General features: G+C 44.5%; 1 protein-coding gene across 1 annotated transcript in view; it reads right to left on the bottom strand.

Moving 5' to 3' along the window:
* Positions 1–13,830, bottom strand: part of LOC148029936 (uncharacterized) — a 133,879-nt gene that overhangs the window by 6,029 nt on the left and 114,020 nt on the right. The window contains exons 15-23 of the mRNA XM_087686218.1: positions 12,157–12,237; positions 11,990–12,060; positions 11,441–11,537; positions 11,291–11,350; positions 11,151–11,205; positions 10,621–11,066; positions 8,300–10,534; positions 7,574–8,167; positions 7,429–7,487 (exon numbers count right to left, since the gene is read on the bottom strand). Of these exons, the coding sequence (XP_087542344.1) occupies positions 7,429–7,487; positions 7,574–8,167; positions 8,300–10,534; positions 10,621–11,066; positions 11,151–11,205; positions 11,291–11,350; positions 11,441–11,537; positions 11,990–12,060; positions 12,157–12,237 (3,698 nt within the window). The remainder of the gene's footprint in view (positions 1–7,428; positions 7,488–7,573; positions 8,168–8,299; positions 10,535–10,620; positions 11,067–11,150; positions 11,206–11,290; positions 11,351–11,440; positions 11,538–11,989; positions 12,061–12,156; positions 12,238–13,830) is intronic.

Genomic DNA, 13,830 nt, shown 5'->3' with positions numbered 1-13,830 from the left:
TGAATGATGTCTGGAAGCACGGAGCGAAGTCACCTACCAATCATCTTGGCCAGTGCCTTATAGGCCACTGACAATAGGGTGATTGGTCTCCACCGGGATAGCTCCAACTGGTACTGGTCTCCCTTTCCCTTTTTGGGAAGGAGGCTGATAAGACCTGCCGATAGACTCCCTGGCATCCGTCCTAAGCTGAAAATCTCCTGAAAAGGCCAGCAGTAAGGGGTCCTTCACTTCCTCCTAGTAGGTAATGAAGAAGACCTTAGAAAGACCTCCCGGGCTTTTCTATCGGTCCTATGCATGGAAAGCCTCCTCTAGTTCCTTCTCTGTGAAGGAGCGTCCCATCTCCTCTATGACGAGGGACGGGATGTGGTCCCAGACCTGTTGTCTACAACGTTGTCCTCTAGCTGAGATTGCCTCCTGTTGGAAAAGGTGCCTGTAGTAGTTAGTGGCAATCTCCATCACCTCATCTAGGCAAGAGCGAATCCTCCCATACTAATCCTGGAGGTTGCAAATCAGATCTCTTGAGGTGCAAGACTAATGCACTTGGAAAAACTCCCTGCACATTGTGTTCCCCTTTCGCGCCCAAAAAACTCCTAAGGTACGAAAGGAAAACTCCGAGCGCCTGTCCTCGAGGCCGGCGAGGGCTGCCGGTGCGTGCACCTCCTGTGCGTGGAGAGTGGGATCCCGTGGTGCCTCTTGAAGTAGTCTCTGCGTGGCTGCTAGGTCTCGCTGGAGTGCTCTCTCCTCCTCCCAACTCTGCTATCCGGCCTGTAGGGCTGCCTCTTGGCAAATCCTGCTCGACTCGACTAGGACCTTTGCAACCTCCTTTGCGATCCGGTCCCTCTTGTCCCTCTCCCTAGTCCATAGCTGCTCCATCTGCCTCCTCACCTCCTCCCTCCTGTAGATCGAGTCAAAGATCCAATAGGATCGTGTGTCTAGGGCTAAAACTGGGGCATCAAGTGTTAGGAGAATCGGGCAGTGACCAGACAAAGTGGTGCCGGCCAACTACCCTACCTAGCCTCCGTGAGAGCACCCCCACTCTCCCACATAGAACCTGTCCAGCCGCTCCAACAAAACTCCACCTAGCCGCTTGTATCCCCAAGAGAAGTCCAGCGATGTCTCCCTCCCGTGGAAAGCCGGGTCCCTCCAAGCATCACATGCTCCTATTGCGAGGAGGAAGACTTGCCATGCCTCCTGCTCCTCCCCTGCCATACCCTAGTAATTTCTGCCTCTGCCCTGCTAGTCCTCTAAGGCTTCCAGGTTGTTGAAGTCTCCTCCAACAATCCAAGAGTCCACCTCTTGGGAGTCCAACTGCGATCTCCACCCAGAAACCTATTGCGTGCCCTAACCTCAATAGGGGAATAAACATTGAGGACTCCAAGGAACGAGTCCCCAATATCCAATCTAATCCATAGAACCCTCGTTGAAGTCTCCTCCAACAATCCAAGAGTCCACCTCTGGGAGTCCAACTGCGATCTCCACCCAGAACCTATTGCGTGCCCTAACCTCAATAGGGAAATAAACATTGAGGACTCCAAGGAACGAGTCCCCAATATCCAATCTGATCCATAGAGCCCTCCCTGCCACAATCATCCCGTGGTCACGTACACAGGCGGTGAGGGTCGAGCTAATAGAGGTGCATACGCCTCCACTCCTGCCATAGGCGCTGATGGCATACTCCCATTGTGTGAACTGCCTGGAAGTACCTTCCCTACTCGATGGGCCTGGGCGGGGGTGAGCTTATGCTCCTACAGAAGTAAGATGTTGATCTGTCCACCGGCAAGGGCAGGCTACAACTCCTACCAAACAATCAACTTCTTGGAACCACATGCCCCACCATAGTGGAGGCTATTCACATTCTAGGATGCAAGATGTAGACTCATAGGAAAACTTGTGACTGACCGAACAGGCATCTATTCGGTGTGGAAGTTGCTGAATAAGAAGAAGAGCTATGGGACATGCGAATACGCTTTGTCATAGGCTTGGACGGTGAACTCCATTCCCCCATGGTGGCCCTTGGGCGAACCATGGGGGTGATAGATGCTCCAGGTGGTAGCATCAAGGCATCTATCAGCCAAGCTAAGAGGCATGACTCTGTACATCGATAGACCACTCAATCACATCCATCGGTGCTCTGCACCTGTCTTAGGAAAGTGTGACGGACGGCAGGGACAAATGAGCTGGTGGCTGTGTCGGGAGGGGGGGGGGACTAGGCTGTTGGTGAGTGGAGGATGTAGGCATATGGGGCTCATCACCTCCTGTGGGAAGGGGGGGATGGGCGGGGGGATCACTCGTACTGGTGGGTGAGGATCAGGGGGACTAATGGGCGAGAGGGAGATGGTGGGAGGAGGAAGATCGAGGGATGGTGGGGTGGTTGGAGGTACGAGGTGGGTGTTGGGGAGGAGGGGGGGAGGCCAATGGCCCTAGAAGGGGTGGGCTATAGGCTAGGGTCGGGGGGCGGGGGGGGGAGAGGCATGTGGGGGATGTGGGATCTCATGTGAGGTAGCCTATGACGCCTCCATGGGTGGTGGATGTGGAGAAAAGTGGTCCTGCCGGGTGCGACAAGCACGAGGAGCTGCGGGATGCTCCGTCGCTCCACCCTGCTACTCCCTGCTATCATGGTTGTGTCTGAGGGGTTGACTAAGGCCCCCCTGCTGTCTCCCTCTCTGCATCTTTGGACCCATGTAAAACCATCAGCGTCCACCTACGGGCTTGTCACTAGAGCCGCCTTGGCTCCGAAGCATGTGCAATCTGCTACCTGGTGCGGAAAGTCATGGCGATGCAGGTACTGCCCTAGCTGCCCAGTCACAATAACCTGCTGCCTGAAGGAGTGTCTGCCTGCCTCAATCTCCAAAAACTTTAGTATATTCTTTGTATCTTTCAAAGCCGTCCATAACTTTGGGACTCCTACGGCTGTCACTGCATCTGCAAAAGGAGGCAGGAAGAATTGTGCCAAAGAGCCGTCCAAAGTCCACTAATTGGCGATACTCTACAGCCAGTGTTCGGAGAAAAGTAAGGTGACCGAATGTCTAAGAAACTTGTTATGGAGCGCAAATGCCTCCACTGTGAAGCCACTGTAACAAGGAACCATGTAAATGACCCCCTTCGTTGAGACATAGGGTGAGCTATCCACTAGCTCACGAGCTATGTCCATAGAGGTGAGTCGAACCATGAAGATCCCTTGACCCATGAGAACTGCCTCTGTGATATGCGTTGTGCCAATGCGCAGCGTGGAGTGAAGCCAATCCTGAAGCTGGGCCCTACATTGTTTCTTTCAGCTCCAGCTCTGTGGCACGAACAACTAAGAGCTATTCCTCAAAGAGAACAATGCACAAGGTGTTTGACTGGCACTCGCAGAATGCACTAGCGTCTGACCAGAGGTTTCCATTGCACGTCCTTGCTAAGAACCTACCGATCACACTGTTATGCTATCCAAGGGGGGAAAGTTACTGCAGAGGGAGGGAGCAACTCGAGAAAGGGAGGGGCAGGGGGCGGGTGATGGCAAGAAGGGGGAGATGTTGTTTTCTAATGGTGGGGAAGGTGTTGGACGCCACGGATGGCCGGCTCACGATGGACATAGTGTGGGTGGTGGGTCTATCAGACGAGGCCAGGGCCGCAAGGTGAAGGAGGCGGGGGCAGCACGCGGGGAATTAGGGTGAGGGAGAGCTGGCGCAGGAACTTGCCTGGCGGGGGGGGAAACAGTAGGGCGGGGACAGCGCGCCGCAGGGCAGGGGGGGGAGAACTAGGCGGGGGGACAGCATGCTACGGGGGCAGGAGGCGGGGGAGAGCTGGCGCGATGGCGGGGCGAGGCAGGGCAACAATGCGACGCGACAGGCAAGAGCTACCAAAATTAGAGGACAAGATTGATGTCCCTACCTAGGCGTTTCCCCCCGAGGTTATTGACATCAATTTCACATCTAAGCGAATTGTATGGTGGGCACACCCTTATATACCATATGCAAATGATCCTAGTCTAAAGACTAATGTTGTACCCAATTTTGAGCTATGAGGCTATATTTTCTATTCTATATGTGCACTAACCCTTTTTGGCTATCTTCAAAGCTGTGGTGTGGTGTGTTTTCTTGTGGATTTAGAGTTTCTTGCATGTGCTACTACTTTGGGGTTCTGCTTTGGTTTCTCTTTCTTTTTAGTGTCACATCTTTTGGTACCCTCAATTGAGGATCTTTTTCCAAGGTTCAAGTGGAAAAGATGGCCATGGAATTCAAAATGTTTTTTGGAAATAAGGAAGAAGATGTCATGCGGTTTATAGAAGACTTTGAGATAGCATAAAGGATGAGTAGATTGGACAAGAAGAGCCATTTGTAAATCTCTTATAACAAGATCTTTGAAGTGGCTAAATAATGGTCAGCTATGCATGTGGCCCAACAAGCTATGTTGGCCTGAAACCAATCTTCCTTCTTGGAAAGGGTGGTAATTCCCTAATATTACACAACTTTCATGTATTGAATTCAATATTCAATGCCTTCACCAATTGGCATGGGTCCTAAGATGGCTGTCAAACCCTAATTTCTGCAAAATTTAGGGTTTACAGCAGAGCTCTCTCTGCCATCCACCAAATTTGGCTGAGGTTTGCTCAAAATGGTTGAGAAATGTTGAGATCTCCTGAGAATGGGTTGGAGAAGGTGAGAGAAAGACAAGATGAGAGAGAAATCTAATTTCTTCGTGAGAAGATCCTAAATTCTGCCTACTGCCTACTGTCTACTCCAACCTATCTTTAATGCAATTACCTACTGCCAAACACCTCCAAGATGTTGTCACCTGATAACCAATGCTATTGCGGCCCTTGGAAGGTGACTCCTTGCTATTCCCTACTTGGTGAGGCCCCCCGATGGCTATCTTCTAGAGCAAATTGTTGTTCTCTGATCAAAAAATGGACTAGCAGCTCGCTCTCTCTCTCTCTCTCCCCCCCAAAGCTGTAAACTAACCGAATGGTGGGGACCCAACCCCCAAAAACGTTTTCACAATTTGCATGGACATTTTTGCCAAGTGGCAACCTTCTAAACCCATTTTTCAGCATTATCCAACCTTTTAATTAATTTTCAGAATTAAATAATCCTGAAAATTAATTTCAGCCCTTTCCACATAGAATGGGATTCCTCATAAGTCCCATTGAATTGATTGATCACTAACTGCGAGTAACAACTATCCCCATTTGCCTTGAAGAGGATATATGTATCCATGCTCCAAGAAAAAGAAAGCTCTTTGAGACAAAGGAATAAGCGAGCTGCTCAAGGAGAAATGAGTAGGGCACAAAAGAAGAGGACTAGGAGAAAGTTCAAGATGGGGGATTTGCCATTAGGGAAAGGACAAGAAAGCTATGACTTAAGGAGAGGCTTCCAACAAGGAGGTGGATTTGATGTATGGCCAGCTCATGGAATTATGCCCCAAGTTGCAGACTTTTTGGAAGAGGTTGGTGAATTAAGCCAACACAAAACCAAAAAAGAGATAGCACATATGCACAACTTGGAGAATCTTCTAGACATGTCATATAGTGGAAGCCTAGCATACTAGAGAGAACATTAGGGAAGTGTATATTGATGGTGGTGCTCAATGGTGTGTGATAGCACAACCTTGTGTGCAAATACTAGATTAGGAGATGACAAGCCTTTCAAGATTTTAGATCAAGCTCGCCAATCATCCGAAGATTGAATGCTTGGGGATTGTCCAATATTTTCAAGTAGAAGTTTTTGATGTTTCCACAATAATAAATTGTCATGTGATGCCTATAGGTTTGGGAGACTTTCTGTTGATTTTGGAAAGACCATGGCTAAGACTGGCAAATGCCATTCAAGATTAGGAACAAGGTTTGGGAGACTTTTTTTAAATTTTGAAACAACCATGGCTAAGACCGGTTAGTGCCATTCAAGATTAGGAATGAGGTCTTATTACTCTCTATGATAGGAAGGGATTGAGAAGGGAGATAGCATGATAACTAGAAAGCCAACAAAAGAAATGGAAAGTGAAACATCCATTTCAAAGGAGACAAAAGAAGAAGAGACATCACGATCAAAATTTGATTTCAAACATTGGGTATCTACTAGTTTCTTGACTTGACTCAGGAAGAGGAGAAGGCCTACGAAGATATGTGCTTAGCAAGTACCCGAACTTGCTCATCACTTCTTATGAGGCGATTCAATGAAATAAAGGAAAGGAATAACACATAGATATAAAGATGAAGCCAAGCATGTGTATCAAAGATTGGGACCCTTATATCAAACAAACAAGCTTCCGTATTGAAGGAGGAGGTGAGCAAACTTCTCAAGACGAGGTTTATCCTCATAATGGGTAAGTCCCATTGTTATTCAAGCCAAGTGGATTGCGAAGCTTTGAATGTGGCCACTCAAAGGGATCACTATCCTCTTATCATTCATTGATCTAATTTTGGAAGAAGTAACTAGTTATGAAAAGTATAGTTTGTGTGACAGATATTCAGGGTATACCCAATCTATTGCTCCTAAAGGTCGACCTTCATTACTCCATGGGGCTGTTTTTGTTATAGGGTCTTGCCTTTTGGTTTATCGAATGGGCTTGCATGGTATTTTGGGAAGTTCATAGTTCATTGATGATTTCTATATCTACAGGTCAAGAGCTACTCATTCTGCGAAATTGGACTTAGCTTTTAGCAGATTGGATAACTAAGGTTTCCAGTTTGAACATGAAGAGCTGCAAGCCAGCATAAGGTAGATAAAAGTCGTTTGGTCATGTGGTTTCTAAGAATGGAATAGAAGCAAATCCTGATAAGGTGAAGGATGTGATGTTGCTCCCTTCTCCTAAGGATATGAAACAACTAATAACTTTCATACAGAAGGTGAAGTACCTATACAAGTTTATTCCATTGGCAACGAAACTTTTATTCCCTCTTCAACAAGCAGTTAAGGTTGGATCCTTTGGTATGGATGGACGAGTGTGAGGAGGTGTTTCTCAAAGCAAAAGAGGTGTTGGGAAGTTTGGATAGTTTTGGGAAAAAAACTTGTGTGAATCTTTTGGTGGAAACAGGTGCAGTTGGGTCACTTTTATTACAAAAAGGGAAGGTTTGTCAATACATGAGGCTGACTTCTTACGCAAGCAGGGTGATAAGCAAAGCAGAAAAAGATTTTCTCAAAAGCGAGCAGATTATGGTTAGCATGATGTTTGCTTATCGAAGATTTCAAGCATATCTCTTACCCAAACCTTTTGTTGTTGGCAAGTTATTCCTTATTACCCCGATTGATGAGCAATACCATGCTGTCAAGAAGACGCATAAAGTGGGTGGAAGAAAATGGAAGAATTTCAATTCTCTTCTATTGTGGGAGAAAGTACCAGGGAAACTTTGGCGATATGCTCACTTACCTAGCAAACACTATAATGATTAAGGAGGTAAGGTTATTTATGCGACCATTCCATATTTTAAAAGTTGAAGAGAGCTCTCACTTGCTCAAAAAATCAACCCGATGCAGCAGTTTGCCAAGTCGATTTAGACCATAGTCATCCTGTGTGAAAATCCCAGCATAAGTCTCCCAACTTCAGCATTTAAACTGGTCAATTACATACTGGATCTCTTGAGATGGAAATATACCTCGCTGCTCCTGCAAGAGTCTTCCACCTCTTCAATAACAGACAAAACCTTATGCTTTTTAGAATCATCCAAATGTGCTGAAGTGACCTCAGAGCTTTCAATGTCAAACAGCTCCCAAGGGCTGTGTCGGTGTGGTCCTGTATTATCTCCCTTATACTGCACAATGCACTCTTCCCATGGACTGTCTGAAAATTGTTCTGATTTGGGTGTAACAGCCACAACTCTCCCTATGTACCACTCACCTGCTTTCTCGTCCCTGTTTTCGTCTACTGTGTTTGTCCTCCACCAGACCTTGCACTTATCTCTCTTTGTCCAATGCCTTCGCATACCAGCTTCATATCTACTTCTTTCAATCAAGAAATCTGGGAAATCTATTAACTCTGGAAGCGATAACATGAAGGTTTTTCCACAAGCTTTACATTCTTCATCAATCAATTTCAGGGTGAGCTTGCAAGTTACACCATTAAACCCTGCAAGACTTGCATACTCAAGCCCGACAACACGGCAAATTTCAACAGATCGCAATCGTACCCTCAAAGCCTTGGGGGGACCCTTGTCTTCAAGATGCCTTATATCAGGAAATTCATCCTGTCCCTGTTTTAAAAAAAAAAGAGAGAAATAGACTGTGTCATGCAAAGCATTAGATGCTTGAAGTTTGAATTTCTAGAACCTTCCAAAAGTACATCATGAATGTGTATAAGGGCTGAATTGCAGTAGAATGTAAACCTGTAGCACATATGCAACTTCATCACCTAGTTGAGGTATGTAGCGTGTGCCTTCTTCCACCTTTGTTAGCATTACCCAGGATGCTTTCTTTTTGCTACGTTTTTTCCCTTTCCATGAAAGGTCATCCAATGCTTTGTTACTATCCTTGTGCAGAGTCCCATCTTTCCAACTCGCATCACCCCTTGGCCTCAGTGAGAACCTTGACTCTTTTTTATCCACTCCAAATCCGTGATTGCCAGCATGAGTTCTATCATAATGCTGAGCAGTCCCACTAGTAGTTGCTTCTGCTGTCCTCCTTGTTCTGAATATGATTTTGGTCTTCTTCGGATCTAGGAGCCGCCCAATTTCTTCTGCCGCATATGCAGTATTTCTTACAGAATTTTCATTTAGTTTCTGCCCATTTTGCAGGGCTCCGGGTTCTATACTGCCTCCCTTTATGCACTTCAATGTTTTCCTCCCACTCCTCCTCAAGGTTGTTATCTTAGTACCTTCATCACTGGCTTCACCTTGTTCAGTCTTGTCGAGCAATTTTTCACCATCTGAGCTACCATCCAAAGATGGAGTCTGTTCTGCTACTTGAGCTTCAGTGTGCTGTCTTAGCCAAAGACACGTAGGGGAATCCCTTTGCCAACTTGTTCCTCTCATTTGATTCCTTCGGAAGTATACTGATGGAGTTTTATTCTTTTCAAAACTTCTTAGATAAGTATTGGAAAGCAATAGATCCTCCCCTTTAGGCACCACATGTTCTCTACGACTGTAGAACTTTTCTACTGTGTTGTTCGTTGCTATAGGAGTTCTTTCTTGGGACACTGTTGCTTCACTATGTGAAAATCCTTGCTCACCTTCAAGAAAACCCAACTCTTCTTTTAACAGAGTATCTTCTTCAGAGGGGCAGCCTTCCAGTTCAGTCCCAAGCTGTCTTTCCTCTCCAATGCTATCACTGTGACCAAGAAACTCATGCTGATTATGCTTGAGATAAGTATTTGTGATTCCCTCCAATCCTCCGTCTATATTGACCCCATTAGCCTCCTTTTCTAACCGGCTTCCAGGTTCTTGAACTGATTGTTCATCTGAACATAAACCAGAATGATTGAACATCCTTTCCACCTTGCTGGATACTTCCTCTTCTTCTGTATTGCAAATATCCTTTGCAGGTGCATGATCATAGCTGTTTACAACTTTATGTCTTATCTCTCCCTTTTCAGTGTCAAAATGATCACCTGCATCTGCTTGCAAACTTTGCACTGCTTCTTGGTTAACTCTTCTTGCTATCTCCGATGCCTCAAGAATACATTGATTTTTCCCCTGCTGATTACCTTTGTCCGATTGCTCTGAAGATCCAGCAGTTGATTGGGTCAAATCTGCCGGTATCCCCATGCCATTAGCATATTCCTTACTCTTTCCATGTGCCTTCTGACAATGATCATCAGAACGGCTACTTGAGGGCCCATCTTCATTAAACTGGCTAAATCTCTTCATTGAATCATTCATTCTAGCACGTTTCTTCAGCTTCCAATTAACATCTCCGGATGCTCTTTTACCAAGTAAAAATTCACCCTCAATTTCTATTATTTGTTCCCCATGTTTGCTGTCTCCAGAGTGAAGTGAGTCTCCTGAATGTTCTACAGTCTCTTTTACCTTTTCATTGCAAACAGTACTTGTGGCTTTTTCCTTAGGACTAGATTGATATAAAGCCGTAGATGTCAATGCAGACCCATGAACTGCCTGCAAAATACTTAATGGGGAGCTTGCAGCTCCTTCTGTGACTTTATCCAAAGCTGATTCTGTGTTCAAACTCTTGTGTCCTTCGATGTTGCCATATTTTGACTTACTTGATGACTTTGACCTTGTACGTCGACTGTAATCAACCTCTGAAGGATCCGTCTCTGCTGTTATGGCATGCTCATCTTTCTGGATTCCTTCGGACTCCTTTTCAGAACAGTCTGCTCTAGAAACCTGCTCCTCTCCTGAACTCTGAAAATTTTCAGATGAATCAGATGGAGTGTCCTGCCAAGGTGACACTTGATCATCCTCATCAGCACTAATCTGTGAGAAAATGAGACGAGCATTTCTGGCTGCCAATCTCTTGGGCCGCTTCGGTTGTTCATCATCTGACGAATTTCTTGAAGATCTTCTGCTCAATGACTTTCTTTTAAGACGTCGCTTTGACCTTCTAAGTGAATATTCTCCTCTTTCTTTGCATTTCCTCTTGGCTAACCTACCACTGGATGTACTCTGCATAAGACCAAAAAAAAATTTCTTAGATCTAAAATCATGGAAGTACAACATGTAATTTTAAGTGCAAATGGAATAGCAACTACCTCCGCTTTTCGCTTGTTCCTTTCTGATCGGCGAAGATGAGTCCTTTGATTTGTCTCTTCATCATCACTGGAATCTTCCTCTTCCAAACTATCCAAAAGTTCTTCAGTGGAAGAGAGACTGCCATCTCTTTCATCTTCATCGGTTGCATTTTCGTGACTAAGGGTGTAATCTGAACCAGCATCATCTACAGAATCTTGCTCCCACTCCATCACATCTTCATCAACTGGTTGTTCCACCCATCTGTTGCCGCCTTGATGAGCTCCTAATCGACTGTCCTCTTCATCAGGTGGCAGCAGCATTCCTGGCAGAATGGTTGGTACATAGCTACTATCATCCATTGTGCCTACTGCAAATGGAACTGATGGTGGTTGCCAGCTGATTCCTATTGCTCCAAGACGCCTTTGTTGGTACATGCTCTGATAAGGTTCTGCATATGGAACCATACCTGCAATCAAGCATTCAAGTTAATCAGACAATCACCTGATATATGCAGCTTGATAGACCCATCTTTAAGTCCATAAACACTTACTTGCATCGCAAAGCAAATCTTGTAGATTCCTTTGATGTGGTGGAAGTTGTGTTTCCTGCAATTAGATGAGAAGGTCAGCTATCCTTCATAAGCGCAATGGAAAACCTATGGAATTAGCATTTTCAAACCTATTTGATAACCTGATCCAAGACATTGCCATGCATGTCCCGCATTAATGGACGGTAATCCCCCAAGAAGAACTGGATGGGCATGAAAATATGGAGATCAGATAATTGTCATGCGTAAAATAATGATTTGAATAATGAAAAGAAAAAGTCTCTGCAGCCAACCTGATCATATTTTGCATCCTTCTGGGATTCTCCCTCCCCTGTTGCAAGAAGATAAATCTGTCCTACTTCATCAGAAACCACAATTGAGGTGCCATCTCTGCGAACATGCAATAAACACCACAGCTTGAGTGCTGCTGAAAAATCACTAGAAAAATGGACTGCTTGTGCATTTAAGTTCACACAATGTTGCAACACACAGACAATTCAAAGATCATCATTGAGGCATCCATCACATCAGTCAGCACATGCACATGCATACATAGACTTTCCTGCAAGAATGAAAACCCACATTCAGAAACATTAACTGCATGCCATAATTGTGCATTGGTGCTTCATGTGGAAAGAGGACTGCACATGCAGGGACAGTGACATAATCATCCCTTCTTTTTCTCCACCAGAAAAAAATTAGGCAAAAAAGGGACAAATTTCTGCTTAAATTCAGTAAAATCTTCCACTTTGAACTGGATGAGAGAGTATCCTGAAATGGAATGTCCTTTTCTTTCTGTTGACAGAAACAAGAAACATACAGAACTGGTGAGTGATACTTACGGAGAAAACTTTCCATCAACAAGATGGAACTCTCCAATCTCATACACATGTATTGTACAGCCCTCCCATATCTGTAAGACCCATTGCCGGTAGTCAGCAGAACATTCTTACCACATATGGACCATATCAATAAATAAACAAGTGCAAGCTTCAACCATACAACTTACATCCCAGATGATGACCCGCCCATCATATCCCGCACTCATAGCTAATCTTGGATCATATGGATGCACATCCAAAACAAATGTCTACAAAAATTTATTGACTATTGAATTGTTAGCAGTAAGCATGCCTTGGAAATTAAAAGGGCTCCTTGAAGTGTTAATGCAGTAATCCTTACCAGTAAATATTCGAAAGTAGAAAACAAACAATCATCTAGATTCATAACATAAAGAGAACTAAAAATAATGAGAAACATAAACTATCTGAAAATGTCATGCATTGACTCTCCTATATTCCATCATTTTATCTTATTCCTACATTTACCTGCATTGAATCAATGCTCTCTAGTCACGCACATTTCACTGCTGTGACTATGATTTCTTCCTCCTCCATTTCCAAACCTTCACTTTTAAGTACAAGAAGACTAAAAGGTAGGCGAAATATCAATCAAAATTGCAGTAGTGTATAATGATGTTACAGCTTTGCTTTGGCACTTTCTGTCAATTAAAGAAGTAACAAGTAACCATTTCCTGTATGTAGGTAACAATCAGGCCAAGTTGTGGTTATAAACAAGTCGCACACCGGGCCTTACATACCTAGTCTTGTCTTTTATAATGGTTCTTATTTTTCTTTGTTTATCATGATAAGGCTTCCTATGGATTAATTGTACTAAGGCATTTCATCTAGTCTAATTGTGCCAAGGTCCCTAATATTTGAGTATCTCAAAGGCCAACCTGAAATGTGCTTGCGCGAAGCAGCAAACAGCCATCCAAACACCCAAGTCGGTGGGTAAACACACTCACTAGCTAGCTAGGCCCAAACCAGTGACAAAAAGGACCAAATATGATGCACTACAAGGTGTGCAATAAGTTTATGGTGAAGGGACTTCCAGCTTGCAACACAAAAGAAGCTTGTCCAGCAAAGCACATCCCCAGTTGGTAACCACCCACCAAGTTCTCCATATAAAAACCTTAGCTTTGAATAGTAATAGGGAATGCCAGCCACAAAAAATTATTGTCTTCCTCCATGAGACCAACTTACGTTAGTCCCATGCTTTGTTAGCCTTGTTGTCCACCCATTTATTTGCTCTAATCAGCACATCGTAAATGTTATTAGTCGAAGTTGTGTCATATCAAAGCAGCCCTCAAGTATCCAACATCCATGGTTGAATAAAATCAAAACGTACGATGACTAAATGAACTCAAGCTACCTTGGAGCTTGCCACCAAAATGAGAAATGAACTTAATGATTTAATAGAACTCCACGAGGATTTTAAATTAAAATTAACTTTAATTCTAGTATCCCTAGCTCTTGGCATGGTGACCATTACACTGGTAGTGTGAAGGATTTGACACTGCGCATGTCGTGGACAAGTGTATAGGCTATGTGGTACAAGACCAAGGCACAAGTAACAAGGTGCAATGTGAATTGAAAGTTTGCACCTTAGAATTAAATTACATTGAAAGTTTTGCCCCGTAAGCATATCTTGGCTATTTGGGGCTCCTCCTCTCTCATTTGGAGCAGCCCAAGTTAGAGACAGCCATCCTTCTCTTCTTTGCTACAAAAGATTGCAAGTTTCAACCATTGAATATAAGCTCACAACATGGATGAGTGTGGGCAGTAGCCAATCTTCTCATCATGGCATGGAGAATCCATTGGGCAGCTTTGCAACTCTGTTT

Source organism: Lygodium microphyllum, chromosome 10, assembly GCF_053477565.2.
Source record: "Lygodium microphyllum isolate KBCC chromosome 10, Lygodium_microphyllum_v1.1.10, whole genome shotgun sequence".
NCBI classification, from domain to species: domain Eukaryota; kingdom Viridiplantae; phylum Streptophyta; class Polypodiopsida; order Schizaeales; family Lygodiaceae; genus Lygodium; species Lygodium microphyllum.
Note: the sequence above shows the minus strand (reverse complement) of the source record. Positions and strands in the feature narration are given on the sequence as shown.